Source organism: Coccidioides immitis (assembly GCF_000149335.2).
Source record: "Coccidioides immitis RS genomic scaffold supercont3.3, whole genome shotgun sequence".
Lineage (NCBI taxonomy): Eukaryota > Fungi > Ascomycota > Eurotiomycetes > Onygenales > Onygenaceae > Coccidioides > Coccidioides immitis.
This window is the reverse complement of record NW_004504308.1, coordinates 2561748-2588217: the sequence shown is the minus strand read 5'-3', so window position 1 is coordinate 2588217 and position 26470 is coordinate 2561748. Positions and strand designations below refer to the sequence as shown.

Sequence of the window (26470 nt, the reverse complement as noted above, 5' to 3'; positions counted from 1 at the left end):
AATGTTTTCAAGCAATATGCAGAATCATTTGAGGAGCAACAATTGCGGCTGTCGACCGTCTGGGCTTGTGCTTTCCACAGAACCAGGGGTTAGACCGCCTCCATCCATTAGCGCCAAACCATAATCGACTGAAGTGGGAGGTTAAGCATCTAAGGTCTCCAACTCCTATGTCTATCATCCTTCTTCCATATTAACTTCTCTATTATTCTTGTTACTCTATTCTCGTTTTCACTTTTCCTCAACTCTCAATCCTCAATATCGTCCCCTTCATTTATCACCATGGAAGACATCGCTCCTGAGTATGACGTTGTTGTGCTCGGCACAGGTTGGTTTACCCCACCTCCCATCCCAGGACCACCTTGTTGACTGATTCTGGACATTTAGGCTTGACTGAATGTGTGCTTTCAGGGTAATTCATGGCATTATGGATTACCTGGGTTTCTATTAATTCTGTTCTTTAGTGTTCTGAGTGTCAAGGGACAAAAGGTCTTACATATTGATCGCAATGATCACTATGGAGGGTTAGTCAAGCTGTTTAGCTTCCACATATCAACGACAGCTCATTTACTGACCTATAAACAGTGAAGCAGCTTCGGTCAACATAAAAACGGTCAGTACTCTGTGCCCACCACGCTTTCCCTGCAGTTTCTGACAATCCCAAAGCTCTTTAAAAAATTTGGAAACCTAAGCCCCGACGACGAACCGTGGAAGAAATATGGCAGAGACAACGATTGGAACGTCGACCTGGTCCCGAAGTTGCTCATGTCAAACGGAGAATTGACAAACATTCTCGTTTCTACCGACGTTACAAGATACCTTGAGTTCAGACAGATTGCAGGTAGCTATGTGCAGCAGGGAAGTGGCTCGAAGGCCATGGTTGCCAAGGTTCCGTCGGATGCCGGCGAGGCCCTTCGATCTTCATTGATGGGCCTTTTTGAGAAGCGCCGTGCGAAAAAGTTCTTAGAATGGGTTGGCGATTTTGATGAGACAAATCCGAGTACCCACCAAGGTTCGAGCTGCCAATTTTCAACCCATTACTCGAACGGATGGTGCTTACCGCTTACTAGGTCTTAACATGGCAACTTGCACTATGAAGGAAGTCTATGACAAATTCGGACTGGAAGATACTACCCGCGATTTCGTCGGTCACTCCATGGCGCTCTATCAGTCGGATGAGTACATCACAGCCCCTGGCAAGGCAGGCGAAACTGTTAATCGGATCCGTCTATATGTGAACTCGATGGCTCGCTATGGAAAATCACCTTACATCTATCCTCTTTACGGCCTTGGAGAATTGCCTCAGGGCTTTGCTCGCCTCTCTGCAATCTACGGTGGCACTTACATGCTCAATACTGATATCGATGAAGTTCTCTACGAAGATGGCAAGGTCTCGGGCATTAAGGCAACCATGAAAGAAAAGGGCGAACCTGGTCCAGGAATGAGTTTCTCAACCAAGACAAAGAAAATCATTGCTGATCCGTCTTACTTCCCCGGAAAGGTTCGAGTGACTGGATACCTTCTCAAAGCTATCTGTATCTTGAATCACCCCATCGACAAGACCGACGGAAGTGATTCGCTCCAGCTTATTATCCCACAGTCCCAAATTGGACGGAAACATGGTGGGTTGATGAGAATGATTTCCCGGATACCTCTGGCAAAGTATGCTAATCAAAATATAGATGTCTACATTGCCATGGTCTCCTCTGCTCATAATGTGTGTCCAAAGGGCTATTACGTCGCCATCGTTTCCACGATCGCTGAAAATGAGGCCAACCACCATCTTGAACTGGAAGCTGGATTCCAGCGTCTTGGTAAAATCGAAGAGACATTCATGGGCCCTCCAATCCCGCTTTACGAGCCGGTTGACAGTGGCACGGCGGATAACATCTATATCTCAAAGAGCTACGATGCCACTAGCCACTTTGAGACGACAACAGGTATGTTTTTGCTCCACATGCCCAGGTTACGTTTGTATCTAACTAACCACTCTAAATAGATGATATCCGGGACATCTATCGCAGATCAGAGGGACATGAGTTGGTGGTCGACGGCCTTCGCGAGGGAACTACCTTGGTCAGCGAACAATAAATCCCTACCTTTTTCTCCAGGCGACTACAAATGCCGCTTGTCTTTCATTTTTGGTTTCGATCGCTTGATAGGATACTCACTTTATTCCTGTCCATACCCTGCTATTCATACATACTACATAATTGATCGTGCAAATTAAAGTCGCTAGTTACATACTCTATGAACTAGATAAATACAAAGGATTTCTGTTAGGCTCGAGCGGAAGATAGTCTGAAATAATTTGCATTGGCCGACGAAAAGGGTTGCCTGATCAGTTTGATGTGTACTCCGTACGGAGTAGTTAGAGCCCTTGGAGTGATTATATAATCTGCGTGTTGCTACGGCATGCAGCTAGACCGGATCAGGCAGTTTGTAAATACGCCGGGCCGGGCTGGACGGTCCCGCATCATCAACAAATCGCGAAAACGAGATACCAGGCAGTTTGAAACCAGCGACTGGCGGCGGTCTGAAGACGGCTCTATTTTAACTAATGCTCATTTGTTCATTATCTCCGAATCTGCCGTTCATTTGCCTTTATGCTTAATTTCCTAAATTTCCTGAGGCTATTCGTGTAGTGTGAACGGGGTTGACACGGCGGCACTCAGAGCGCCATCATGCGGATTGTCGAGATTATCATCGATGTGAGTCCATCGCTTGCCGATCGAGGACATTGACGGGTTGTGCGATGATTACTGACGGGTGTTTCTCCTATTAGGGCTTCAAATCGTACGCGGTGCGAACGGTAATTTCAGGATGGTACGTTCCGATATCCAAGCGCCAGCGATTACTCTTGCAGCCAGGGCCTGGGGCCTTCACCTCCAATAATTACTAAGTTCTGTTGTAGGGATGAATCATTTAACTCAATTACGGGCCTCAACGGTAGTGGAAAGTCTAACATCCTCGATGCAATATGTTTCGTTCTCGGAATCACAAATATGAGCACTGTCCGAGCTCAAAACCTTCAAGATCTCATCTACAAGCGCGGCCAGGCAGGTGTGACGAAAGCGAGTGTTACTATTGTCTTTGACAATCGCGACAAGACCAAATCGCCGATCGGCTTTGAGGAATATGCCAGTATCTCGGTGACTCGTCAGATCGTCTTGGGTGGAACGAGCAAGTATTTGATAAACGGACATAGAGCCCAGCAGCAAACCGTGCAGAATCTATTTCAAAGCGTGCAGCTTAATATCAATAATCCGAACTTTTTGATCATGCAGGGACGGATTACAAAGGTGCTGAATATGAAACCTGTCGAGATTTTGTCTATGATTGAAGAGGCCGCTGGGACCCGGATGTTTGAAGATAGAAAGGAAAAGGCAGGCAAGACGATGGCCAAGAAGGAGATGAAAGTGCGCGAAATCGAGGGATTGTTGAAGGAGGAAATCGAGCCCAAATTGGAGAAGCTGAGAGGCGAGAAGAGAGCTTTCCTTGATTTTCAGCAGACTCAAAGCGACCTCGAGCGACTGACAAGGCTTGTTGTTGCGCATGATTATTTGAGAAATGGCGAGCGGTTACGAGTAGCGGGTGAAGAGCTGGAAAACAAGCGACGTAAGATTGAAGAACTGGAATCCAACACTGCTCGACTGAAGAGTGAAATCGCAAACCTCGAGGAAGACGTGAGCAAAGTTAAGGCAGCCCGAGACAAAGAACTCCGGAAAGGAGGTAAATTTCAAGCATTGGAGGACGAAGTGAAAAACCACTCCCATGAGATGGTCCGATTATCTACCCAGGCCGATCTGAAGAAATCCAGCATGGCTGAAGAGTCAAAGAAACGAGAGGATGCCCAGAAAGCAGTGCAAGAAGTGCAAACTTTGCTAAAAGAGAAGAAGAAGATATATGACAAGTTACAGGCACAGTATGACGCAGCCAAGGCAGAGCTTGATGCGCAAACTGCGGAGGTTGAACAGAAAGAGGAACTTCTCCAAACTCTACAGACCGGGGTGGCATCGAAGGAAGGCCAGGAAAATGGATACCAAGGTCAACTACAGGACGCACGCAACCGTGTCAGTGCCGCCGCCACAGAACAAGAACAATCCAAACTTAAAATCGCTCATTTAGAAAAACGTATCAAAGAGGAGGAGCCACGGGCGAAGAAAGCTATGGAGCAGAATTCGGGCTTACTCAAGGACCTCGATAACCTCAAAAAACATGCCCAAAAGCTGGAAGCGAATCTTGCAAAGCAAGGTTTCGAGCCGGGTAGAGAGGAAAAGATGTACCAGGAAGAGGCAACACTACAAAAAGAAATCCGCGACTTGCGTGGCCAAGCCGATTCTTTAAAGCGAAAAGTTGCCAACATTGATTTTACTTATGCTGACCCATATCCCAATTTTGACCGGTCGAAAGTGAAGGGTTTAGTTGCTCAGCTGTTCACGTTAGATAAAGATAAGTCGGAAGCTGGAACTGCACTCGAGATCTGCGCTGGTGGGCGCTTGTACAATGTTGTCGTGGACACGGCGGAAACCGGTACAGCTCTCTTACAAAACGGCAAGCTCCGAAAGCGAGTAACCATAATCCCGCTGAATAAGATCGCTGCATTCAAAGCATCAGCCGAGAAGATTGGCGCTGCGAAGGAGATTGCCCCAGGCAAGGTCGATCTTGCGTTGTCCCTGATTGGATATGATGACGAAGTAGCAGCTGCCATGCAGTATGTTTTCGGTTCAACACTCATATGTCAGGACGCGGATACCGCCAAAAGAGTGACATTCGATCCATCAGTGCGCCTGAAGAGTGTAACATTAGAGGGTGATGTCTATGACCCATCAGGAACACTCTCCGGAGGTAGCTCCCCAAATTCAAGTGGCGTCCTCCTTGTCCTGCAAAAATTGAACGAAGTAATGTCTGAATTAAACCACAAGGAACGAACTCTTCGTTTCCTCCGGGATACAATGGCAAAGGAGAAGAAGAGAATGGACTCTGCCAGGGCAACGAAACAGGAACTTGACCTAAAACTTCACGAGATAAAACTCACTGAAGAACAAATCAACGGAAATTCTTCATCTTCGGTAAGACTGATGCAGTTTTCATGTCAGGGCTGACGGCTAATATCTCCCAGATCATTCATGCCGTGGAAGAAATGCGGACAAATATAGAACAGCTTAAAAAGAATATCGCGGAAGCTAAGGCCCGACATGCTGAAGCAACAAAAGATGTCAAAAGAATTGAAAAGGATATGGCTGAGTTTAACGACAATAAGGATAGCAAATTGGCAGAGCTACAAGCATCCTTGGATGGCTTGAAGAAGAAACTGAGCAAAAGCTCCATCTCAGTTAAAACGTTACAGAAAGAACTTCAGGCATCACAGATTGACTCTGAACAAGCAGGGAGTGACTTGACAACTGCAGAAGAACAATTGGCCGAGGCGGACGCAGCGTTGAAGGCCCAAATGGAGGAGGTTGAAGAGATAAAGCGGGAGCAAAAACGGTGCAAGGTTCGTATCCAATGCGTGGCAAATAAGGCCATTGTTGCTAACTATGCCCAGGACGCTCATGATTATGCACAAGCACGACTTGAGGACGAACAAGCAAAACTTACAAGATTTGATGACGAGCTGCGTGATCTCGAAGAAGCCAAACGGTCCAAGGCGGCGAGAATCACAGAAGACGGCTTAGAGCTTCAAAAGCTTGGGCATCAGCTTGAAAAGCTCCAAAAGGACCAGAACAATGCCCAACAGTCGGTGGCTAATATGGAAAGCGAATATGAATGGATTGAGGAAGAGAGGGATAATTTTGGACGCCCGAATACGCCTTATGACTTTAAGGGGCAAAATATTGCCGAGTGCAAGGCCTCTTTGCGCAACCTTACCGAACGCTTCCAGGGAATGAAGAAGAAAATCAACCCCAAGGTCATGAATATGATTGATAGTGTAGAAAAGAAGGAAGCTTCGCTAAAAAACATGATGAAGACGGTTATCCGGGATAAGAGAAAAATTGAAGAGACAATTGTCACTTTAGACGAATACAAGAAGGAAGCGTTGCAAAAGACTTGGGCCAAAGTTAACGCAGACTTTGGCCAAATTTTCGCGGATCTACTTCCGGGCAGTTTTGCAAAACTTGACCCACCTGAGGGCAAGGAGATCACAGACGGCTTGGAGTTCAAAGTGAGCTTAGGAAAGGTGTGGAAGCAAAGCTTGACAGAACTGAGCGGAGGTCAACGGTAGGTCCAACCTTTGCCATCGACTTGAACCGGTTGAGTTCGGCTGACCGTCTTATAGATCGCTGATAGCCATCTCACTGATCATGGCTTTGCTCCAGTTCAAGCCCGCACCAATGTACATCCTGGATGAGGTTGATGCCGCGCTTGACCTGTCTCACACACAGAATATCGGCCGATTGATCAAAACACGATTCAAAGGATCTCAGTTCATCGTGGTCAGTCTGAAAGACGGAATGTTCCAGAATGCGAATAGGATCTTTAGAACGAGATTTAGTGAAGGCACTAGTGTGGTTCAAGCGCTGACACCGGCAGACTTGAAGTAAGTTGTTTCGAGGGCGTTGGGTAGGCGGGAGCATGGATGGCCCTGTGTTCGGTACCTACGGCCTCTGTGGCGGGCGATATGGCGATGTTTGTAAATGGCGTTCAAAGACCATGATGGTTTCATGATTGTGTTGGGATTAGAATTCTTGGATAGCGGGCATGTAGTCTTCTTTCACGAATAGCACATTTTATTTATATTGTACTTAGAAATAACTCCCCCCACTGGTATGCTGCGTGGAACGTTCGGTTCAAGATTGCTCAATTTCTGCGTCGAGGAGCTTGTTGCTGGTGGCGGCGTTGGCCGGTTGCCGCCAAATTTCTGCCACTGAGCCACCCGCCAGTTTGCACTTCGTCCAGCTATCAACTCCACCGTCCAAGCTAATCACGCGCCTGTCCTGATTGCACCTTGTTAGGTTTCTCCTTTGTTTCCCTCGTTCTGCTAACTCCGTATTTTGATGCGATTCTTCTTCTATGCTTCTATGCTTTTCTGCTTTTATTAGCTAGTCAGCTCCTGGTTGTTCTCGCCCCGCGAATCTCATCCCGTTGACGAAGTACAGCAGCACCCAGGGCTGGTTGGCTTCAGTTCCCTCTTCCACCTAAACGGACTTTTCTACCCCCTGGATTCATCGTTGGATTTGCCAACCCCATCATACATGGCCGAAGTCGAGCCATCCCTAAATATCCCTTCCCTCCTCACTCTCGCGGTTGTATCGTTCTTCGTCATCCGATGGTTTTTCTCACGGCCTGGAGACGGGAATGGGGACAGTTCGGACTCGAGCAGAGGCACCCGCCCGCGGGTCGACCCTGCGCAGGTTGAGCAGATTGCGCAGATGTTTCCACAGTTGAGCCGGAGGGAGATCATGTGGGATCTACAGCGGAACGGAGGCAGTGTGGCCGCCACGACAGAAAGGGTGTTAGCTGGACTGGGATTAGAAACTGTAAGTAGAGGAAAATACATATAAATGTTTGGATATCGCGATTGTTTTGAATGCTAGGCTGATACTTCCTCTCTCCCTGATGATTTCTTTTAGCCTCCTCCTTATTTTCAGCCAAATATTGTTGCATCTCCAAGTCCTGCAAGCACAGCGGCTTCAACATCACCAGCCCCATCCAAACCGCCTGTGGATGATCTCATTTCTCGATATAACCTGAGTTCGCGACTTCAGGAAGAAGTCTCCGGGAGTACGACCGGTGTGGATACCGGCTCTGACACCATCATGCGATCGGAAAGTACTTGGTCACAAAACAAAATGGAGCGGCAACGGCTTTTACAGAAACGCAGGGATGACATGATTCTAGCGGCAAGAAGGAAGATGTTGGAGAAAGATCGCGTAGCCGCTCAATTATAACAAAGAGTATTCGCCAATTGAAAAGGGAGTTTGTCTCTTGCCTCGGGCTCTCTGTAGGACTTATACGCTCGCAGTCCCGCCTGACGAAGAAAGGGCTCGACTTCTCACAATTTTCTACATGAAGAATATTTTGTTGGCCCCCGTATGGTTTCGAGCCATCATCAGATTTCACATTATTGACATAGTTTTTTTTGATGTTTCTTTGTGTCTTCGAACTATAGAGATCAGGGATTGGGTATGCATGTCCCCAGCCAGTGACTCACGGCCCTGCATGATAGCTGATCCTGGTTATGTCTGCCGAACAGCTACCACGAGATATCAAATCTTCTGAAAACGAGGCTTTCGCTATCTACCAACATTAACTCAAAACAGGATTCCTTTCTCGACTCCCCAATACCTTTCAAGCTCGCCCTTTTCCATCCTGGTTTGTATCGCTCAAACCTGACAATATCAGAAATACTCGATCTTCCGGGTTTAGGAATACTCAAAGATTCGCTTAGATTTTTGGTTGTCGCGCGTATATAGCCGTACCACCTTTGAGAATGTTTTGTTTTTGCTCCGGATCTTCCCTGTGACGCTTTTCGATCCTAAAAGCATAAGCTATAGCTGTAGTCCACCTTGTAAATATAGAGTGAAAGAGAGAAGGTTCTCTGGGATTGCGCGTAAGCTCCAGTGCCGAAGAGTTTATCAAGTCTTCAAGCTGGGTCTCTAAGTAGCAGTGCCTATCTACTGTCCCAGCTTTAATCGATCGCCAGCCGGACTTCAATTGAATGGGTGGCTGTATTCCCCCGAGGCGAGAAATTTCTTCCGATAAGGTCGCAATACCTAACGGGTGATCTTGAGAAATGCTGTTGGTGGACGCAATCGCATCCACCTTCTGTCCCTTGATGTCGTATTGTGTCTCGTAAATAAAGCGGAACGACCATGAGGCCTCATAATTCCATTTCATCATCTTCGTCATAGTCATTGCGCAAATCGTCACCTGCTTCTGCCTGCTCTCTCAACGCTTCCTCTTTTGAGGCGCCAATTTGTCTAGGCCAAGAGCAGTCAGCCGCATTTGATCCTGTGTAAATGGGGCAAGAATACATACCGCAATGTTTCAGCGGCACCCGACATAAAGCCTCTTGCTTCACCTATCTCCATCGCTCCCACACCGGTCAAAGGTAACCCTTCTCCACCACCGATAGCAGTGGCATCCACGTATTCCGTGAATTTTCTCATTTTCGCCATTCGTATTTCCCTAATGTCCCGTATTATGCGGCGTATTTGATCCGGTTCTACCAGGTCATCACTCGCCGTTTCGAGCAACATTGTCGCTAGCTCGAGCCAATGGTACGGTAGCCAAGGATTCCTCGGGGCCGTGGACTCGTCGTCCACTACATTCTGAAGCAAAAACGGTGCTGAGGGGATGTACCTTTGGCCATCTAGTGTACGTCTGGGGCCCGAGTGTCCGCTCCTACGGGCATCTCGCCGGGCGACACTTCCCGTATACGAAGCGCAATCGAGTGGAGGGGGTGGTAAAAACACGTCGTGGTCGGTTTCTGCTTTGAGGAACTCGGAAAGCCATTCAGTATTTAACCATGGAGGTGGGAGAATGTTTGCACGGCGCTGTCGCTTAAGGAGAAGGGCAAGCCAGAGCGGTAGGGAGCTGCGGCGGGGCGGAATCAGAGGCTCCGTTGGTCCCTGGCACGAGAACATCAGTAACAGTCAAGCCTGGATTTGTACGTCTCAACCGATGTCTCCGGAATGGGGATCGGAGCCCATATAGCTAACATTGGGTCCTCGTTGTGGCACCCACTGAATTCCATCGGTCAATCCCACAAGTATGTATGAACATACATACTTCGCACGGATCACAGCAAACGGCTCAAGACAGCAGTAGGATAAAAACTCACACCAAGCAATTCAAGTCCTTCGAGACGCTGCCTCGGAACAATGGTCACCATTTCCATTTCACATAGGAAGGTGATTTCCGAAGGTGTGACGCCTCGAGGCAGAGGGAACGCCATGGGCAGCTCGGACTCCGTGTCGCGCTCCTTGGATCAGTTGAACGGCTTCTCTCTGTCTTGCGATTGCTGGGAGGGAGCGCGACGCTTATTCATCCACGCGCTAGAGTAGCACGGGATCTTCACCAAGACAGAATAGCACCCTATCGACACTGCACTCCGCTGTACACCCACGTCCACCCGGAGCTGCTCGTTGAGCATAATCCTCCGAGCATGCTGTGAGACATTCGGTTCAAGATCATGCTGGATTGTGTGTTGAACACGGAAAATGAGCATGCTATATCGAGCGCTTGGGTTTCTGACTGGCTTCAGCGTCCCTTGCAACGCTCCCGTCCAAACGGTCCTGCACAGGCCAAACGCCAGTGGCGCAGCACGACAACAGCCTTGGAGCTAACGAACGCTCCACGAATGACAAGATACGGGCCGTTCGTGAAGACGGTTGAAAGCATCCACAGGCTCCGTTTGGCAAATTGGCAATACGATGGACCCCCGTGGCTGGAGTACATAGCCATCATGCACAGAATTGAGAAGTGGGACCAATGGACGTGCGCGCTCTGGGCTTCACGGCAAGAAGTGAAAGCAGCTTTCCCCCAACCGTCTTTCCTCTCTGTCTGTGACTCGTCAGGGAGGCATGGGATGAAGATGCGGGCGCGCAAATTTCTCGGCCTTGTTACAGAATTAGCTACCCACGAGAAAGGGCGGAATGTCCCGAATTCCAAATTCTTTTTCGAGCCGGGATGCCAGATCGTTCCCATCAGCAACTCGTATTCCCACACGCCATCTCTGCGGGCCACAGGGGGCGTGCGGGGATTTGATCTGCGCGAATGGAGGCTCTGCACCAGGCATCAGGCTGCCCGTCGCTTGGGTGCCAATTAGCGCTATGGCTTGACGACCCGGTCTCTTCCACGAGCCTGAAACTTGAACCTTTTGCTCCCTTTTATTCAGTTGCTGCTTGTCATCCTCTCTGAACTTTGGTCACCATTCATCCGCGAAAAGTGCTTCTGGTATCAAACCATCGATACTAACGAGTTACCTTTCGGCCCTTGCCGTACACTCCAAAGCTCACCGCAGCCATGAGGAAGCTGTTCGGTATCAAGAAGAAGGATGAGCGCTCCTCCCGCCATTCTCTAGCAGGTCCCCCGCCGTCGAGCTTCAATCCCCAGGCAAATTCATACGCATCTACAACTCCAGCGCAACAATTTACCCCCGGTTCACAACCATTTCACCAACCACAGACACCACAACAGTATGCTCCAAATCGACATTCATATGCACCGCCTTCCCAGCAGCAAAACCAGTATCAACCGCCGATTCAGTCTCAACCAGCCCAGGCTAGACCGGGGGAACCATTCCGTTCCCAAGGCGATGACCTTTCACAAAGAGGCGATTATAACGGTGCTGCTGTGATGTATGAGGCAGCCTTGCGTGTTGTACCTAATGATATAAGCTTGCTTTTGAGCAAGACCATGGCTCTTTCAATGACAAATCCACCAAGGTTGGATTTGGCGCTAAAGGATGCCGACACGGTCATTCAGCTCGATCCAAGGTCGTGGCAAGGCTGGTTGGAGAAAGGAAGGATATTGTCGAGAATGGGTGACTTGCAAGCCGCGGAAGAAGCCTTGACAAATGCTGTTGGATTCGCTTCGGATTACGGTCGGAATGTTGCACAGAGTGCTCTGGCAGATGTGCGGGCTCGTCGAGCACAATTTTCTGCAACGACGACGACAACGTCATCTCCAGCCTTAACGTCCACGAACACCACGCCCCCGACGTTTTCGTCCCCGCCAGCTCCTCCTCCTCCTCCGCCATTGATTGATGTGACAGCGCCCACCGAAAGCACAACAACTAATCTTCCGTTGCGTCCCGCGCAAACTCCGCAGCCAACCACCACCTCAACAGCAGCTCTGAGCAGCACGAGTCCTGCGCAAACAACTCAGCAACCTAACGCCCCAACGCTCCAGCCAAATGCAAATTCCGCATGGACTCCTTCTTCTCCCGGGCGTGCTACAACCCCGCGTCCAAACGGTAAGTTCAATATTCGTACTTAACATGGCCAACGCTTTCCCTGACCTTGGATATAATAGTCCCAAATGAATCATCGAGCAATACCACAAGTCAATCAGCAAGGACGAATACTGTTAATCGCCCTGCAAATAACTCAAACATGAATCCGGGCTTCAATGATCTCTTAAACTGGGCGGAGAACACACCATCAGAAGCTCCTCCTGCCTACAGCCGAAATTTGAGCGATCCCGCGCAACTCCAGAGGCAGATGGATGAGTTGACAGTAGCTCTCAGGCAGAAGAACAAAGGTGCTCTATCTATTAGCCCTTACACCTTATCCGGGAATATCGACGCCATACGCCTTTTGTATATGGGGTTAGCCCAAGCGGACCTCACTCCGAGGGAGTATGGAACTCCAACGTATCTCCATCCAAGCTACAGTAAGTTCATGTTATCTCTATAGCACTCTATATCACTGACTGTTTTGTTTGCAGGTATGATGGCAGTCGGAAGTGTTAGTTACCCAGGAAGCACATTTCTGGATATGGATTGCGAAACATCTGGTTTCTACGAGGGAAAGTATCCAGCAACAATCACCATCAGTGGCTATTCAGAGGAATACAGAGCTCATCAACTTTTGCAACAACCCATCCTTAAGCTCAGCCTCGAAAGTGAGCATCTATACCCAGAGGTCCCACTGGGAAAGGTTGTTGAGCGCCTCCGAAAGCTGAGGAACCAGCCATCCCTGGAAGACGATGAGGGACTGAAAAATCTCCTTAACTTGTCGCAGTAAGCACCATTATCTTTGCCGTTCTATTTTCTTTTTTGCTCACCCTAAGTAGGACAGCTCTTGCGCGGTCCGGATTTCAGGCTGGTGGAACGCGGCAAACTCGAATTTCGTTCCTATGCATGACGCTGACGCGCAGCCTTCACGACGCTTCCACTAGGTTCATCGATACTTCCAAGGAGCGATTTTTTTGCAATCACATTTTCAACCCCGCTACAACCGGAATTGGGATGAGAAATTTCCTTTTCCAAATGTTGATTGGTGCAGAGATCCTCATCCGCCTCAGAAAAGAGACCACGGTGACGAACTATGCTGGAATCGTTACCGACCCGATTTCAGCAACGATTGTACTGGCGGCATTATGGATGGAGAACGTCGTGATTCAAGGGCCCAAAGCTGTAAGTGACTGTGAATATGAATGTGTTACTTTGGGCAAAGAAATCATCATGTTAACTATCGCCTACGTAGGGAGTGAAAGAAGACGAGGCGAAAGCTTGGTCTCTATACGCAAGCCAGAACCAACGTCAAGCTGAGGCCCTCATTCGATTTGCAGAGGCAATGGAATGGCCCTACATGGACGAATTCCGGAGCTTTATCGAAGGTGCTTATGATGAAATTATCTCCGCCAAACCCGTTCCGAGCTGGGATATTTACGATTGGCTCTACGGACTCGTTTTACCCGGTAAAATCTACAGGCACCGCGTCATGTCATGTCTTGTTCATTCGTCAGCTACAATTAAATCATTCAGCTCAGCGCCATACTGGGATAACGGAATTGTTGTAAAGGACAAAAGCTATTGGCCTCGAAGAACGGTTCTGGGTAGAGTTTTAGGTGGCCTGAAAGACGTCAAGAGTGTCTGCGGCTGGATTGGTCCGGCGCCTGCTCCCGTTGGAAATCTCAGCGGCTGGATTCGACTCAAGACACGCAACGTTTCTATTCCCGTGCCAGTGAGCACAGGCGCTAACAACCGAAGCGTCTTCCAAAGCCTGGGATTTGAAGAGCCTGATGGGAGGACAGAGAGTGTCCAGTCTTTCTTGAAGTCCTTCACAGACCCTGACGAATGGATAGAGGCACCGAGTCCAACTCCTCCCAGGCCATACGGAGCGTTGGCTCGGGTGAAGTTCAAGGATATCCAACTGACCCTTCTACCAAACCCCGCGGCAGCTTCGACCACGCGGTCCGATCTACCGCCCGAGGAATATCGTGCCTCGCTTGATTTCGAGGTTGACGGACGCAAAGTCACATGTACTCTCTACTCGAACCCTGTTTTTGTTGCGGCACCTCCATGCGTAGGCTCCCATGTTATCCATAAGCGCCAGGCAGATAAGTACCAGAAGAATGTTATCAAGGCTGCTGACATCAAAAACAAATATCCCCCTGCAAATCAGCTTATTGTTATCGACGCTATGGGCCCAGATGAGGAGGTTTTTGCAAGAGCCTGGTGTGCAGAGACTGGCCGACACGCACTCGTCAGGAAGGGAGACGACTGCTGCTATCCGTGTGCGGTATCCGTCGCCACCGAAAGAACTGGCTTGGGTATTAATGTGGTGATTATGTGTTAGTGAGCCTTTTGTTCTCAGCTTTTGATTATGTAGCTATTCTATGGTTTCTTTTTGGTTGTTCTGATAAGTTGGCTGCTTAATTGCCAAATGGAGCTGGAAATATACCATACATTGCTGTTTTGTGTGTTTTACCTTAAGTGAATTGGAAGCCCCTAAAATGGTCACTAGACCGTAAGCCAGTTCTGGCCGCGACGCCTGAGCAGATGGTCTCTTGTTGATGGGGCGGGAGAGTAAAAAAAGAGATCATACCGTGTTGATACAATGGTTGCAAGTTTGCATGAACCCAGTGCGATTTGAACGCACAACCGTCAGATCTGGAGTCTGACGCGCTACCGTTGCGCCATAGGTCCTGATTGGTGGCTCTGTCACTGGAAAGGGATATTGGGAATTTTCTTCAAAATATGCGAGGATTTTGAATGTGGGAGCCGAACCAGCCAATAGGAATCTGTGTTTGGCAATGTGGATGGTGCTCAGGGGTAATTTCTATGGGGTGAAGCCAAAATGTCTATGGGGTTCGATGGATCAAAGAGGGCTCTGGATCTCAGTTCGTTCCGTCATGGAGCCCCGGTGGTATACTCCGTACAAGCCCAGAATCTTTCTCACCGCCCCATTCTTTACCCTATTTAGGCAGCACAAGTTCTCTACTATTGTATGTCCTACTGCATCCGATCTATTCTTCACCGTTCAATCACGAAATATTCGCGTGTCTCCCTGTTACTTCCACTTACTATTTACTAGGAAATATGCTATTTATTTGATTGTTAAGCTAGCTTGGATCTTGGATGTGGTTGAATTTATATATTGAGAGGCTTCGCGTCTCTCAGCACTGGCCGGAGCCCAGAAGGCAGTCTCAAGCCACTAACTAGTCTCTATGTAGTTAACCTCCAGTTTTTGGCTCAGATCTTTTTTGATCTGATGCAGAGTCTTCTTCTTCTCAGGTCTCATCCCAGCTCCTAGGAGGGGCAAGCTTAGAAGAGCACTGAATGCAGTTGGGTTCTGTGGTTCCTTTAGCTTCCGTACATGCTTAGTAGGCTAGTAGGCCCTCCGAGAAGAAGTCTTTGAGTCAAGATACCAAGTCGTCGCAAAACTTGGGTTTTGGCGCTGCCTCAATGATATGGTTGTGTCGCGATCTTCAGTATGGCTACTATTGAAAGGACTCTACCAGCTAATGTGTAGATAACTATGGTAGCAGAGAGCAACGATGCTTGACTCCCAAGGTCCATGTCTGGAATCGGAAGCAAAACCCAGAAGTTGAAATTTGCAGCTTATCTCAAAAGTACTGAAGAGGTTCATAGGTCGCGAGAAATACGTTCGGCATGCCGTTCACTCTTTTCACCTCAATAGACCACACGCGGTCTATCCTTGCCTTTTGTATGAGCCAGCTGGTACTCTGTACAGCAAAGAGAGAAGACTACTGGTGATCCAGACTCCCATGCCACAAGCCAGCCAAGGAGGCGGGTAAACTCGTTAAAACTAACTTGGCAAGTTAACCAAGGTTGTGCCAAGATGACCCATGGAAAGCATGATTGGAGGCCACAAGTCAGATTTCTGAGGCAAAACAAAATCACCCCAAAACCGAAAAGGGAGGCTCAACAAAATCTTGATGATAAGAGACTCCCAAAAACTTATTGGCCCAGGTCAAAATAAAGATCTATTTTGTCTCCATGAACTATCAAACCTCCTGTTTTAAGTCTCTCCTGTGCTCTGAAGATGACAGGGGGAAGGCCTCACAGGCATAGAACACTGGTCAAGCCAACACTCTTGACAGCTCTCATCTTATCGACATGCATATCTTACTGGTTATATAAGGTCAACACAATCGTGCCTGATCCATACCTGGATGAAGCCTTTCATGTCAGACAGGCACAAGCGTATTGGAGGCATCAGTGGAGAGAATGGGATCCGAAGATTACAACACCACCAGGATTGTATCTACTTTCCTATGTCGTCGCGGCAGTAGGATTTGTGATATCTCGCAAACCAGCAGTTCTGACTGCTGCTTATCTTCGATGCGCGAATGGATTTATTCTGCTTAACATTCTACCGATTGTGCTGAAGAGATTGATGAAGCATGTACGAGGATCATCAGGGGCCGAAAAGGGGGTTTCGGCGGAGCGGCAGTCAGGCTGGGAATTTACTATAATAGCGTTGAATATCTGCCTATTTCCGCCGATATTTTTCTTTTCTGGCCTTTACTATACGGATCTGGCCTCGCTACTCATCGTGCTGGAGGTTTATCGTCGGGATTTGGAGAGTGCTAATGGAGCACATTTAAATTCCCAAAACGCCTTGTCCTCGCCTCACTCCATCCTGCTCTTCCTTTTTGGCCTGGTGTCCCTGTTATTTCGCCAGACGAATATATTTTGGTCAGCAGTATTCCTAGGTGGATTGCAAGTCGTCAAGATGCTGCATTCTTTGAGCGTAGACGCCCATTCCTCTGACATCACATCAATTATGAAGTCGAGCTGGGGCCTTCGACAAGTTTACGATCCACTGGTTAGAGAGGCATTTTTTGAAGGTACGGTGTGTGGGCATTTTCCATATGCCGATTCACCCACTTCGTGTTCGGTGCTGATGATGTGGCTATAGACTATCTCAAGGCTTGTCTATCAATCGGAGTCGCCGCAGCGGTGAATACTCGCGTCATCTTCGTTGCACTTTTACCATACATCAGTCTCCTTGGTGCATTCGGGATGTTTGTTCTCTGGAATGGCAGTGTGGTTCTTGGTTCGTATTGTACTTCTAGAGTAACATTAGGATTGATACTGACTTCCACGTGCAGGTCATAAAGAATTCCACACAGCCGGGCTGCATGTCCCTCAGATGCTGTACATCTGGGCCTACTTTATGTTCTTTTCCTGGCCGGTTATGGTCGCGCCATGGGTTCTAGCTCTGCAGAGAGCTTTCAGCTCTAAAAATGGCATGCGTGAACTCGCCAAAAGCCTCCCTCGACTTAGCATTGCCGCGTGTTTCATTGTGATGATGCTCCTAGCGGTCCATTTCAACACCATTGTTCACCCCTTTACTCTTGCCGATAACCGCCATTATGTATTTTACGTTTTCCGGATGCTACTTCGAAAGCCGTTCATCAAGTATGCTGTCACTCCGGTATATTTTCTCTGTGGTTGGGCCTCCATCTCAGCTTTCGGCGCAGGAACTTCAACTGCGGCAGAACCCCAGCCTGGTCCAGCCCCTATGAAGTACAAAAGGGCCGGTGGTTCAGCATTAACAGGAGGCACGGCTGACTCTCCGAATTCCCTGCACTCTAAGCGTGATGACCCAACTGATGGAGTCCGAGTCAGCTTTGTGATCGTGTGGCTCGCATCAACAACTCTTTGCCTAATTACCGCACCTCTCGTTGAGCCACGGTATTTTATCATTCCTTGGGTCTTATGGCGGTTACATATCCCCTCATCGATATATTCGCTGCAACTAAGCCGGAGCGACAACGTCACTGCATCCTCCAACGAGGCGAGCAAGCAGCTCATCCGATACTTACCTCTGATAATCGAGGGAGTATGGTTCTTGATAGTAAACGCGGTGACAGGGTACATGTTTCTATACAGAGGGTTTGAATGGCCGCAAGAGCCGGGAAAGGTGCAGCGATTTATGTGGTAAGAAGAGGAAGCATTGGAAGATGATTGATGCTCCCTCGAGGACAGCACCGAAGGTGGATAAACTCCAGGCCTGTCGATGTCTTCGAAGGAGTTCGGACATCTGTCATAGGTTCTTGTCTTCATCTTTCCATCCCCGGCGACCACTTTTGAGATGGGGAAAGGGGAAAAGGGGATATGCCCATTTGAATGAGCTGTTAGAGCTACCTCATAATATAGCTAAGTACGGAGTACCGAAGAGGGAATCCGGATTTTCCCTCAGTACTACGTATCTGGTAGCCCAGTGGCGCTAGAGACACGAAGTAGGCCTACTGGAAGAGTTCATCGCCCTGACAGGCTAAAAGGGAGGAGGGAAGCCAGTTAAAGCCGCTAATGATATGTAGCAAGGTCCGGATCAAAGCTGCTCTGTCATTCTATTCTCTAAAGTAAACCACAATCCCCTCATTTATTTGCCTATTGTTGAACTGCTGGTAGAAATCACACTGTATCTAGACTTCACGACTATTATAATCTTAGTACTACAAGCCATTAAATGTATAACTAGTTAATATATGGGAGACTGGGACGCAAAGGGGCAAAGATTTGCACTTCCCTGGTGTTTTACTCTATGAGCATGAGAACTCTCTCTGATTTTCATCAGATGCGTATCACTCAGCTAAGAAATGAAATCAATTGTGGACGGAGGGAGTGAGTATTTTGAGGCCATGAAATATTTTACACTCATACAGGACATTGTGATGACTAGCTAGTCATGCTTCAGCCCTGATTACGCACACAGGCTGTTTTGATTTCGATTCATGAGGTGCCGTATCCTACCAGGAGAGTGCTTTGATCAGAGTGTTAAAATCACTGGGAAAAGTTTGACGGAAGAGTTTGTCCTGAATGACAAGCACTGCACTCCTGGCCATCAGGAATGTTGGTTCCTGCCTACATTTCAGCAGCGATTCACCATAAGGCTGGGTTATTATGTACTGTCGAGAAAGGGCGGATGCTATACTTCCCGTTGCAGGGGTAGATGATAAGTCAGGTCTCGGGAGATGCGTGATTGGTGTGACGGTGGTCAAGAGTATCTCCCAGGAATCATGAAGCTGGAGCTCTGTTCTTGAGAACCCGATATCATCAAACTTTCTGACACTCTCTCTTGCATTTGCAATAGACTGGTGTCCGACTGCACAGAGTAGCGGCATGTTTGTACCTAGTTCCCGTAGACATCACGCCAACGCGAGAAAGTGACTCTTCAGCCATGGGATGTGCCAGCACAAATCAAGAGCTCGAGTATCGAGACTCCAGAGTGCTACATGATAAACGAGGGGAAGAGTGCCATTCTAAAACGGCCTTGGCATTTCAAGGCACAAGGGCAACCCAACCGGTATTCGCATTTAGCATATGTGCCGGTGAAATAAAAATTATAAAATTTATTGTGTACGGAGTATACTTGATAGACATGGGTATGTCTCCAGTCGAGTGGGTGGCTGGTGGGGAATCATGCGATGACGGAGAAGGGTGAGCCAGAACGGCGAGGATGGTTGAGGAGAAGGTGAGGATTTGAGCGGCTAGCTCCTTGCAATAACTCACTCAGAGGAGGAAGATGCGTATTCCCCAAGGACTGACTATGTAACTGTCCTCCAGATGGCTGTTGGCCTGTATGTTTAATAGAAGTCCCATAGCAGGTTGTAGTATTGGAGCTGCGGGATATCAGCGCATGAAGTCGACCTTGTCTCGGTGATGGGCCGACCACTCGGGCGTCGGGGAAATCGACCTTTGTTCCTGACGCCCGAAAAATGACCGCAAGCCCGCTAAACCGCATTGGGCGATCCTTGACGGCTGTTGGCCGAAGACGATCCCGATTCGCTCGCGCATCTCTGTTGAATCCGGAGACGGTAACAGCCGCCGCAGGGCTGTTGAGGGTCATTCGGAAGATAAGGGCGCAAATGCCGGCGTAACGAGATTTAGGGCTCCAATCTCTTTTATATAAACCCGGCGTCCGTTTACATCCTCGCCCGCCCCGGATCATGCAATAACGCACAACGACAGCCCTCCACACACGCTCTGCCCAGGCAACACCATTGCTCCCCCTTTCATCGCGTCGCAGATCGCATTTCCTACCCTAGCGGGTTCCCTAGCCATGGCTACCGTGCGCTCTTCCACTCTCTCCCCGCTATTGCGGTCACAATTCACAAAACCACTCACCGCAACAACAACGCCGACATCAATCCAATCTCGAGCCTTCAACTTACCCTCCCTCTCCTCCTTCGCACCACAGCTCTCCACACCACCTCCGCGCTCCCTCTCCGCCACGCGAACCCTCTCATTCCCACCTCTCCCGCTTTTCCGCATCATCTCCGCTGTTGAATCATACCGCGACTTCCTCCCTTTCCTTACCGCATCCACCGTCACGGCTCGCGACCGCGCAACCGGCTATCCTACCCAAGCCTACCTCACTGTCGGATACGGCCCTCTAAGCGAAACTTTCCATTCCAAAGTCGAGTGCGACGAGGCGAAGTGGACGGTGGGCGCGCGGAGCGGAGACATCGCATTCCAGCGCAAGGGAGAGGAGGGCAAGGACGGCGGCCTGTTTGAGTATCTGGATACGATATGGAAACTGGAGCCGCTGGAAGGGAGAGCTGTGGGCATGGAGATGACGAGGGTGGATTTGGCGGTGAATTTCCGGTTTAGGAATGCGATGCATGCGGCGATGATGAGTGCGGTGGAGAATCAGGTTGCTGGGATGATGATAGAGGCGTTTGAGAAGAGGGTGATGGATGTGGAGCGGCGGAAGTGAAACATTTTCATACAAAAAGTGTGAAGCGTGGGAATTTTCGTGTCGTTATATCCATATTTTGCTGAGAGCTTTTTGGGAAATTAGGGAGCCATTTTGTTAGAACTGTAGCCTGGCTTATTATACCTTTTCTTTTCTTTTCTTTTTTTTCTTTTCCTTTTTTTTTTTTTTTTTTGGGTCAGATATAGAGGGTCAGCCTCTAAAAGAATCTATACATTTATAGATACAGTAAACCTGAGTACGATGCATTTGACCAAGAGGAAAGATAAAAAAGACACAGATTTATATAATACATCGCTGAGAACGGTTAATCATCAGGTCAAAACTTGCATGTTCAGGAGTAATAGGGCGCATGGCTCCGTGACCGCTTGGAGCTCAGTACAGACTCTGGTCCAACCTGATTGTAATTTTGGAATACCTCGTCCCAATTGATCCTGTCCCACCATTTCTCAAGGTAACCGGGCTTACCACCAATGCCCCAATCTCGGAGCCAAACATGCTCCCAGGTGTTCACGCAGAGGATAGGATGAATGTCGGCACCGCCGGGAGCCAAAACCTTGCTCTTTGAATACGGTCCCATCGCACCGAATGTTCTTGTTGCTAATTTACTAGCAACTTGGGGGTTTTCACCTCCGGCAACTCCGGTTGTTTGGGTTGCCATATCGACGGACTGACGACGGAAATGGGCTCCGGGATAAGGAGAGCCGGCGATGTAGGTGCAGAGAATCTTCAGTTCCGCGGTATCCTTAACCTTGACCAACCACACAAATCCTGGACCAAACATAGCGTTGGCGGTTGCGAGGAATTCCGCTTTGAGTGAGTCCAGGGAGGAGCATGATTCGTCGATAGCTTCTTCGAGTTTCTGAGGGATGGCGACGGGTTCGGGGGACTATGGTAGGAGCCAAGTTAGATCGAAGGCTGAGGAATACAGACATAGAACGTTGCCAAGCTACTCACAATGCAGTTGAAAAAGAAATGGTTGTTATGTGCCATCGAGGCATAGTTGAAGAGCGACGCCATACTGGCATCTCGGGCGTATTTAAGCAGGAGCGATCCTGCCGGCAGACTCTCGTCGGGCGTTCCTATGAGTTCGAATTAGGGCCTCTTTCGCTTCTGATAGGGTTGGGTGTCCGCGAGTACACGCAAGATATTGCGAAGGCATATGGCTCACGTACCAGCCGTCAACAAGTTCAATTTGTCCACCACCATGCCTTGATATTGGGTCCAGGCCATATCGTAGCCCTCTGGCGATAATAACTCTGAAACGCCATTTTCTCTGAAGGTGGCATCGTACATCAACGTCGGGACGCTGTGGACACCTCGAGCATGGGATTGCGATAGGAATGTCTGGTGTGGGAGCTTTGTTAGCGTCTCACGAACTGAGCGGGCGATTGGGGGCTGAAAACCGACTTTAGTTGAAGATACGGCGCGCAGACCGAGCTGCGGCCGTAATAGCCTTTGGAATATCATGAAGAACCAACTTGGATCATCGCCCACGGACTCCCAGCCGGATCCTCGAACGCAGCGAGGGCGAACTCGACGCTCTTGGGCGGCCGAGAATTTCTTCGGTGCCAAGACCTGACTAGCCGCTCTAGGACTAACCTGAATGTTTCAAGCTCTGGCCAATCAGCATGCGCGGATTGACACCCGCCGCCCTCGCTTGACACGCTTCCCAATTTAGCAGCGCGGCGGAAACACAACGTCGTCGCCTGCAGTCCAACCATTCCACCCGGCGCTGCTGCACGCTCGACAGCCGCCCGTCCCCTCGAACCCCGTCAAACTCTTCAGGCTGTTCCTAGCGTCTGGCTTTTGATTCAGACTCACGGTTCAGTGGCTCTCACACTCCGTCTCCGTCACCATGGCCCGAAATAGCCTGTACGCGGTTGCAGACGATGTTTCCTTCAGCAAGGAGCCTCGAAGTGACGAGCTCTTGTGTCATGGATGTTGTCCCATCCACTTTATATTGAATACCTTCCTTTCTCCCCCTCGTTACTCGAGGTTGCTTTTGCTTTCTGCTTAACAATGAAGTTCTGTGCAATTGAGCTCGCAGACCATTGTTAATGCTTGTTTTTCCTTTCTTCATACATCATATGTTCAACCTGAAGGACATCTCCTTACAGTACGGAGCATGCCATCTTAGTTTTATTCAATTGAGTCTTGAGAGTTGACCTCGACTTGAGGAACATATAATCTGCTCCTCCCGCTTTATCCGTATCTCGTTTCCATATTTTACTTCAGCCTCAGCCCATGAAATGCGGCAATCAAAGTTCATGCTCATATGCACCCTTCAATCGCTTCTCATAACCGCTCATTGTGCGTCTATATCAGGTCTTGCCTTCGATATCTGGCCACGAGATACCGAATCCTGTGCGGAGCCAAATTTATCTAGATGTCCCGACGACAAGCTTCCGTCCAACTTCTGCTGCCCGAGATCCTCGACTTGCCTTAGTCTAGATGACTCAACAACTCTGGTTTGTTGTCCCAAAGGGAGAGACTGCACGACGATCAGGCCGATAACCTGCGATATACAACGACAGAATGTGTCCAAAGACCCCTCCAGTGTGGTCAAAACCACCAAGCTCCTGGAGCCTCTTTCGCAATGCGGGAGCGGATGCTGTCCCCATGGATATGTGTGCGATAACGGAAGCTGTAAAGTTGATACAACTCCTTCAAAGACCGCGTCTTCTACGTCGACTACGACTCCCGAGCCAACATCGACTTCTCTTCCAGCAATTACCACCATTTCAGCCACCCCTCTATCAATTCCCAGCCTCAACGAGTCAACATCTGAAGATTGTCCAGCGATTCCTGGCGTTGCAGTTGCGGCGGGATTCTTTCCTGGAATAGTGGCTGGCATCCTGATAAGCATGGCATTTTGCTATTGGCAAAAACGGCGCAGGAATAAAAACTCCTCCTCTCCCACCAAAATCAATCATTTTCATCACAAGTCGGACGACGGCGCGATCCTTTCCATCTCGGACCCGATTCCCTCCAGCGCACAAGATTCCGTGCGAACAGACTTCCTTCGTCACCATGGAAGCTTAGAAAGAAGAGAAAACTCTCGATCCGTTAGAGAACGTGCGAGTACGCGGGTGCGAAGTTTTTTTGCTCCTAAATTAACGATCACTATCCCGGACTCTTCGACTATGCCAATCACTCCACCAAACCAAATCTATCCGCGCCGAGAGCCAAGCATGGAGAGTATACGTGTATACAGCCCCATTCGATTGAATGAAGGGCAGGCTCTGCCAAGTCGAAATGTCAATGCGAGAGATTCGCGTCCACCGACCACCTTCAGCCAGATGATGGAGAGTGTGGGTTTTCAGAATGGCCATGGAAGTCCATTCTATCCGGTTGGCGAGACACCGCGACAGCCGACAAGAAGATACCAAGCTGAGAACACATTGAGACCTGGAAGGTGAGGAGGAAGCCTATGCGAATGTATCATGGAAGGAGTTTATGGGAAGGTGTTTTTGGCTTTGGCTATCTGGGAGTTTTCTGTAGATATACCATTCGATTCCCTTCTTACGCTTGCTTAGAATACTATTTTAATACATTGATATAAAAGTTGTCAAATCAATCTCTCAGCCGCTCCGAGCGAGTAAAGCACAACTACCCGGTTACTAGAGCTAACCTTCATGCGAAATCCATATGGTCAATCGAGAAGGCATTCCTATTATAGGTTATCCGCTGCTGGACCTCTGTAAGATAGAAGAGACTCCGAGATGCCAGTATTGGCAACAATTAGGGAGGAAAAAAAAAAGTCAACGTCGAGATAGATACATCCACCTTAAACCCACAAAATGCACACAAAATACTGTGGATCCCTTTCTACCGGCTTCTAGCTTTCCACGCTACTACTAGCCTTTTCATCTCTTTAACCAGCGCCAATACAAGTGGAACACCGATTGGTCCCAGGAGGGGCAAATAAACCGCGACTTTATGTTCATCTGGGAAATACACCTGTCCAACCATGCTCTTCTCGAAAAAGCTCTTTTCCGCTTCGCTCTCGGCAACACGGGCTGAAGCGAGAGCCTGGGCGAATTGCCCATCTCGCAGGAAGTCACAGGCGGCTGAGAGGTGTGAGAGGGTGCGCGAGACTGATGTCGCAACGGTTGCGGGGATGGGAATTGAAGGGAGTGAGCGTGTGAGTCGGGCAAGAGAGCCCATCGTCGATGATGCTGAGAGGAGTAGTGATGCCGTGTGCATTCGGGTTAGGTGTTGGAGGCGTAGGGGGAGAGGGGACGGGGAAGAAGGAACGCCTAGGAGAGAGAGAAGTTGATGAGAGAATGTGGATATGGCGGAGTGGAGGGTTTGTCTGGTAAGATGGGCTGGGTTTGTCGGTAATTCGTCGGCGTTGGACACAGGCGGGTTGAGAATGACGACTCCACCCCATTGGGGGATCAACCAGCTCGTTGCAAGGCTGTCTTTGATCAGAAGCGGCGATTGGGTAGGGGAGGGAACATAGACGATGAAATTGATCGTGGGACCGCCGCCAATGCTAGGGCTGAGGGGCCATTCTGCGGCATTTATAAAGGCACTTAAATCTTCCTTTTTAAGAGTCCATGCTCCACGTATTTCGTCGTATTCGGGGGGTGTAAATGTGGGCGAAAACGTAGCATACGGTTGCACCTGGGTATCAATTGAGAAGTTGCTTATAGGGGCGAATGTCTTGAGGAGTGGCATTAAGTATTCTTGTAACGCTGGTTCAATATCCCATGAGGAAGGCTCCGCACCGGGAGTGAAAAGCGAAAAGCTCAGATGGTATGTATCCGCGTATTTGAAAGATCGACCGATCCGGCGAGCAATCGACTCCATCAATTCAGGAGCAACCGGGTTAATAACAGGGTTCCTTTGCTCTTTACTACTGCCGTGCGAAGGCTGCAATCCTTGTGTAGATAGCCTGCCAGTAATGGAGGGCTGGAGCGTGGGACCTAGCATATTGCTTTTGGAGAGTATGTATTGCAGCGTGGCTTTCTCTTCGCTAAACAGATTTTGTAATTCACCAGCGATAAATGCTGCGAGAGAGGAATGCGATGTCAACTGGCTGGGCGGATAAAATATGTCCAGGTGCTCGGAGTACTGATGCAAGCGAGAAGTCGCTACAGTGGCATTATCTTGCGGAAGAAATCGCACGGTCAGAGCAGCATTCGGAAAGACTTTAACGGTCATGTAGTAATCCGCGATATCGGGAGATTGATTTCTGGAGGTTTGCTGCTCTTCCACAAGCTGAAGCCGAAGATGATGTGCGGAGAAATCGTTGAGGTCGTCAAGTGCATGCTGTGTGGACTGAACTAGGTTTCTCGCATCCTGGATCTGGATTGAAGGCGCCCGAACCTCTATTTGAAGTGGAAACACTGGTCGGCATGACTACAGCCCAGTAAGTCAACCCGCATTCGGTGCTATTGAGGGTGCGACAGAGTTGATATGCTTACCTTCCCAGCAGCCCAGTCGGCCATTTCATCCAGCGGAAGCCGGGCTCTATATATCGAGGTAGTTGTCCACCACATCGGAAGTCCCAAAAATATTATCACTGCCCAAAACGCTGCTATCACCAATGATCTGGCGCGGATTGACTCCGGTTTCTCTGGCGGCGGAGTGCGCCGGGCACTCGCTGTCCCTTTGCTTTCCTCCATCACGGCAGCGGTATGTGTTGCTCGAGAAGGTTCAGTCGGAGTAACAGCGGAGGATAGTTTCCTCGCGCCTCCATGATTATCCGACATCATCAGCTCATATTTTGGCGAGATTCGAGCTGAAGTGCGGCGCTGACTTGATAATCTGGCGATCCCGCGATCGCAGCCGCGATCTTGGTAACTAGTTGTTAGTTA

The 26470-nt window shown here is 49.1% G+C and overlaps 11 protein-coding genes and 1 non-coding gene across 12 annotated transcripts; 8 read left to right on the top strand and 4 right to left on the bottom strand.

Annotated features, from left to right (window-relative positions):
- Nucleotides 1–175: 175 nt before the first annotated feature.
- CIMG_07979 (secretory pathway gdp dissociation inhibitor) lies at nt 176–2157 on the top strand. Its single transcript, XM_001240815.2, has 8 exons — nt 176–325; nt 385–409; nt 462–521; nt 583–610; nt 664–1009; nt 1068–1619; nt 1680–1937; nt 1997–2157. The coding sequence occupies exons 1-8, from the start codon at nt 280–282 to the stop codon at nt 2086–2088; spliced, it is 1407 nt and encodes a 468-aa protein (XP_001240816.1). The 5' UTR covers nt 176–279; the 3' UTR covers nt 2089–2157.
- A 330-nt stretch (nt 2158–2487) lies between these two features.
- Nucleotides 2488–6571, top strand: CIMG_07980 (nuclear condensin complex subunit Smc2). Its single transcript, XM_001240816.2, has 6 exons — nt 2488–2708; nt 2783–2823; nt 2912–5069; nt 5120–5494; nt 5546–6219; nt 6278–6571. Exons 1-6 carry the CDS (start codon nt 2682–2684, stop codon nt 6540–6542), a joined length of 3540 nt encoding a protein of 1179 aa, XP_001240817.2. The 5' UTR covers nt 2488–2681; the 3' UTR covers nt 6543–6571.
- Nucleotides 6572–6907: 336 nt separating this feature from the next.
- On the top strand, nt 6908–8922 carry CIMG_07981 (AMFR protein). The gene is made up of 2 exons (XM_001240817.2): nt 6908–7478; nt 7572–8922. Exons 1-2 carry the CDS (start codon nt 7194–7196, stop codon nt 7887–7889), a joined length of 603 nt encoding a protein of 200 aa, XP_001240818.1. The 5' UTR covers nt 6908–7193; the 3' UTR covers nt 7890–8922.
- On the bottom strand, nt 7714–9920 carry CIMG_07982 (DNA replication complex GINS protein PSF2). The gene is made up of 3 exons (XM_001240818.2): nt 9785–9920; nt 8980–9572; nt 7714–8921 (listed from the first exon to the last, which is right to left on the bottom strand). The coding sequence occupies exons 1-3, from the start codon at nt 9896–9898 to the stop codon at nt 8822–8824; spliced, it is 807 nt and encodes a 268-aa protein (XP_001240819.1). The 5' UTR covers nt 9899–9920; the 3' UTR covers nt 7714–8821.
- A 215-nt stretch (nt 9921–10135) lies between these two features.
- Nucleotides 10136–10771, top strand: CIMG_07983 (uncharacterized protein; the record flags this gene model as incomplete). The annotated part of the gene is made up of 1 exon (XM_001240819.1): nt 10136–10771. The coding sequence occupies one exon, from the start codon at nt 10136–10138 to the stop codon at nt 10769–10771; it is 636 nt and encodes a 211-aa protein (XP_001240820.1).
- A 197-nt stretch (nt 10772–10968) lies between these two features.
- CIMG_07984 (uncharacterized protein) lies at nt 10969–14380 on the top strand (the record flags this gene model as incomplete). Its single annotated transcript, XM_001240820.2, has 5 exons — nt 10969–11920; nt 11980–12339; nt 12394–12688; nt 12742–13084; nt 13155–14380. The coding sequence occupies 5 exons, from the start codon at nt 10969–10971 to the stop codon at nt 14247–14249; spliced, it is 3045 nt and encodes a 1014-aa protein (XP_001240821.1). The 3' UTR covers nt 14250–14380.
- A 147-nt stretch (nt 14381–14527) lies between these two features.
- CIMG_15078 lies at nt 14528–14599 on the bottom strand. Its single transcript has one exon. It is a non-coding gene; the product is annotated as a tRNA-Trp (tRNA).
- Nucleotides 14600–15959: 1360 nt separating this feature from the next.
- Nucleotides 15960–18434, top strand: CIMG_12056 (glucosyltransferase; the record flags this gene model as incomplete). Its single annotated transcript, XM_001240821.2, has 3 exons — nt 15960–16767; nt 16839–16976; nt 17032–18434. The coding sequence occupies 3 exons, from the start codon at nt 15960–15962 to the stop codon at nt 17865–17867; spliced, it is 1782 nt and encodes a 593-aa protein (XP_001240822.2). The 3' UTR covers nt 17868–18434.
- Nucleotides 18435–19988: 1554 nt separating this feature from the next.
- CIMG_07986 (cyclase/dehydrase) lies at nt 19989–20645 on the top strand (the record flags this gene model as incomplete). The annotated part of the gene is made up of 1 exon (XM_001240822.1): nt 19989–20645. One exon carries the CDS (start codon nt 19989–19991, stop codon nt 20643–20645), a length of 657 nt encoding a protein of 218 aa, XP_001240823.1.
- A 124-nt stretch (nt 20646–20769) lies between these two features.
- On the bottom strand, nt 20770–22157 carry CIMG_07987 (Fe superoxide dismutase). Its single transcript, XM_001240823.2, has 4 exons — nt 22053–22157; nt 21818–21989; nt 21600–21724; nt 20770–21531 (listed from the first exon to the last, which is right to left on the bottom strand). Exons 1-4 carry the CDS (start codon nt 22110–22112, stop codon nt 20977–20979), a joined length of 912 nt encoding a protein of 303 aa, XP_001240824.2. The 5' UTR covers nt 22113–22157; the 3' UTR covers nt 20770–20976.
- A 207-nt stretch (nt 22158–22364) lies between these two features.
- On the top strand, nt 22365–24406 carry CIMG_07989 (uncharacterized protein). The gene has a single exon (XM_001240825.2). The coding sequence runs from the start codon at nt 22895–22897 to the stop codon at nt 24062–24064; it is 1170 nt and encodes a 389-aa protein (XP_001240826.2). The 5' UTR covers nt 22365–22894; the 3' UTR covers nt 24065–24406.
- CIMG_12059 (GPI transamidase component PIG-S) lies at nt 24137–26365 on the bottom strand (the record flags this gene model as incomplete). Its single annotated transcript, XM_012358549.1, has 2 exons — nt 24137–26012; nt 26078–26365. 2 exons carry the CDS (start codon nt 26363–26365, stop codon nt 24474–24476), a joined length of 1827 nt encoding a protein of 608 aa, XP_012213972.1. The 3' UTR covers nt 24137–24473.
- Nucleotides 26366–26470: the final 105 nt, after the last annotated feature.

Excerpts from the sequence above, each read along its gene's own strand:
- CIMG_07979 (XM_001240815.2), top strand. The coding sequence starts at position 280 with ATGGAAGACATCGCTCCTGAGTATGACGTTGTTGTGCTCGGCACAG. Across the intron at positions 326-384 it reads CGTTGTTGTGCTCGGCACAG|GCTTGACTGAATGTGTGCTT; the intron begins GTTGGTTTACCC and ends CTGGACATTTAG. Across the intron at positions 1,938-1,996 it reads CCACTTTGAGACGACAACAG|ATGATATCCGGGACATCTAT; the intron begins GTATGTTTTTGC and ends CACTCTAAATAG.
- CIMG_07980 (XM_001240816.2), top strand. The coding sequence starts at position 2,682 with ATGCGGATTGTCGAGATTATCATCGAT. Across the intron at positions 2,709-2,782 it reads TTGTCGAGATTATCATCGAT|GGCTTCAAATCGTACGCGGT; the intron begins GTGAGTCCATCG and ends TTCTCCTATTAG. Across the intron at positions 5,495-5,545 it reads GGGAGCAAAAACGGTGCAAG|GACGCTCATGATTATGCACA; the intron begins GTTCGTATCCAA and ends AACTATGCCCAG.
- CIMG_07981 (XM_001240817.2), top strand. The coding sequence starts at position 7,194 with ATGGCCGAAGTCGAGCCATCCCTAAATATCCCTTCCCTCCTCACTCTC. Across the intron at positions 7,479-7,571 it reads CTGGACTGGGATTAGAAACT|CCTCCTCCTTATTTTCAGCC; the intron begins GTAAGTAGAGGA and ends GATTTCTTTTAG.
- CIMG_07982 (XM_001240818.2), bottom strand. The coding sequence starts at position 9,898 with ATGGCGTTCCCTCTGCCTCGAGGCGTCACACCTTCGGAAATCACCTTC. Across the intron at positions 9,573-9,784 it reads AAGGACTTGAATTGCTTGGT|GGACCAACGGAGCCTCTGAT; the intron begins GTGAGTTTTTAT and ends TTCTCGTGCCAG. Across the intron at positions 8,922-8,979 it reads GGTGCCGCTGAAACATTGCG|ACAAATTGGCGCCTCAAAAG; the intron begins GTATGTATTCTT and ends CTCTTGGCCTAG.
- CIMG_07987 (XM_001240823.2), bottom strand. The coding sequence starts at position 22,112 with ATGATATTCCAAAGGCTATTACGGCCGCAGCTCGGTCTGCGCGCCGTA. Across the intron at positions 21,725-21,817 it reads ATTGAACTTGTTGACGGCTG|GAACGCCCGACGAGAGTCTG; the intron begins GTACGTGAGCCA and ends TCGAACTCATAG. Across the intron at positions 21,532-21,599 it reads ATTTCTTTTTCAACTGCATT|TCCCCCGAACCCGTCGCCAT; the intron begins GTGAGTAGCTTG and ends CTCCTACCATAG.
- CIMG_07989 (XM_001240825.2), top strand. The coding sequence starts at position 22,895 with ATGCGGCAATCAAAGTTCATGCTCATATGCACCCTTCAATCGCTTCTC.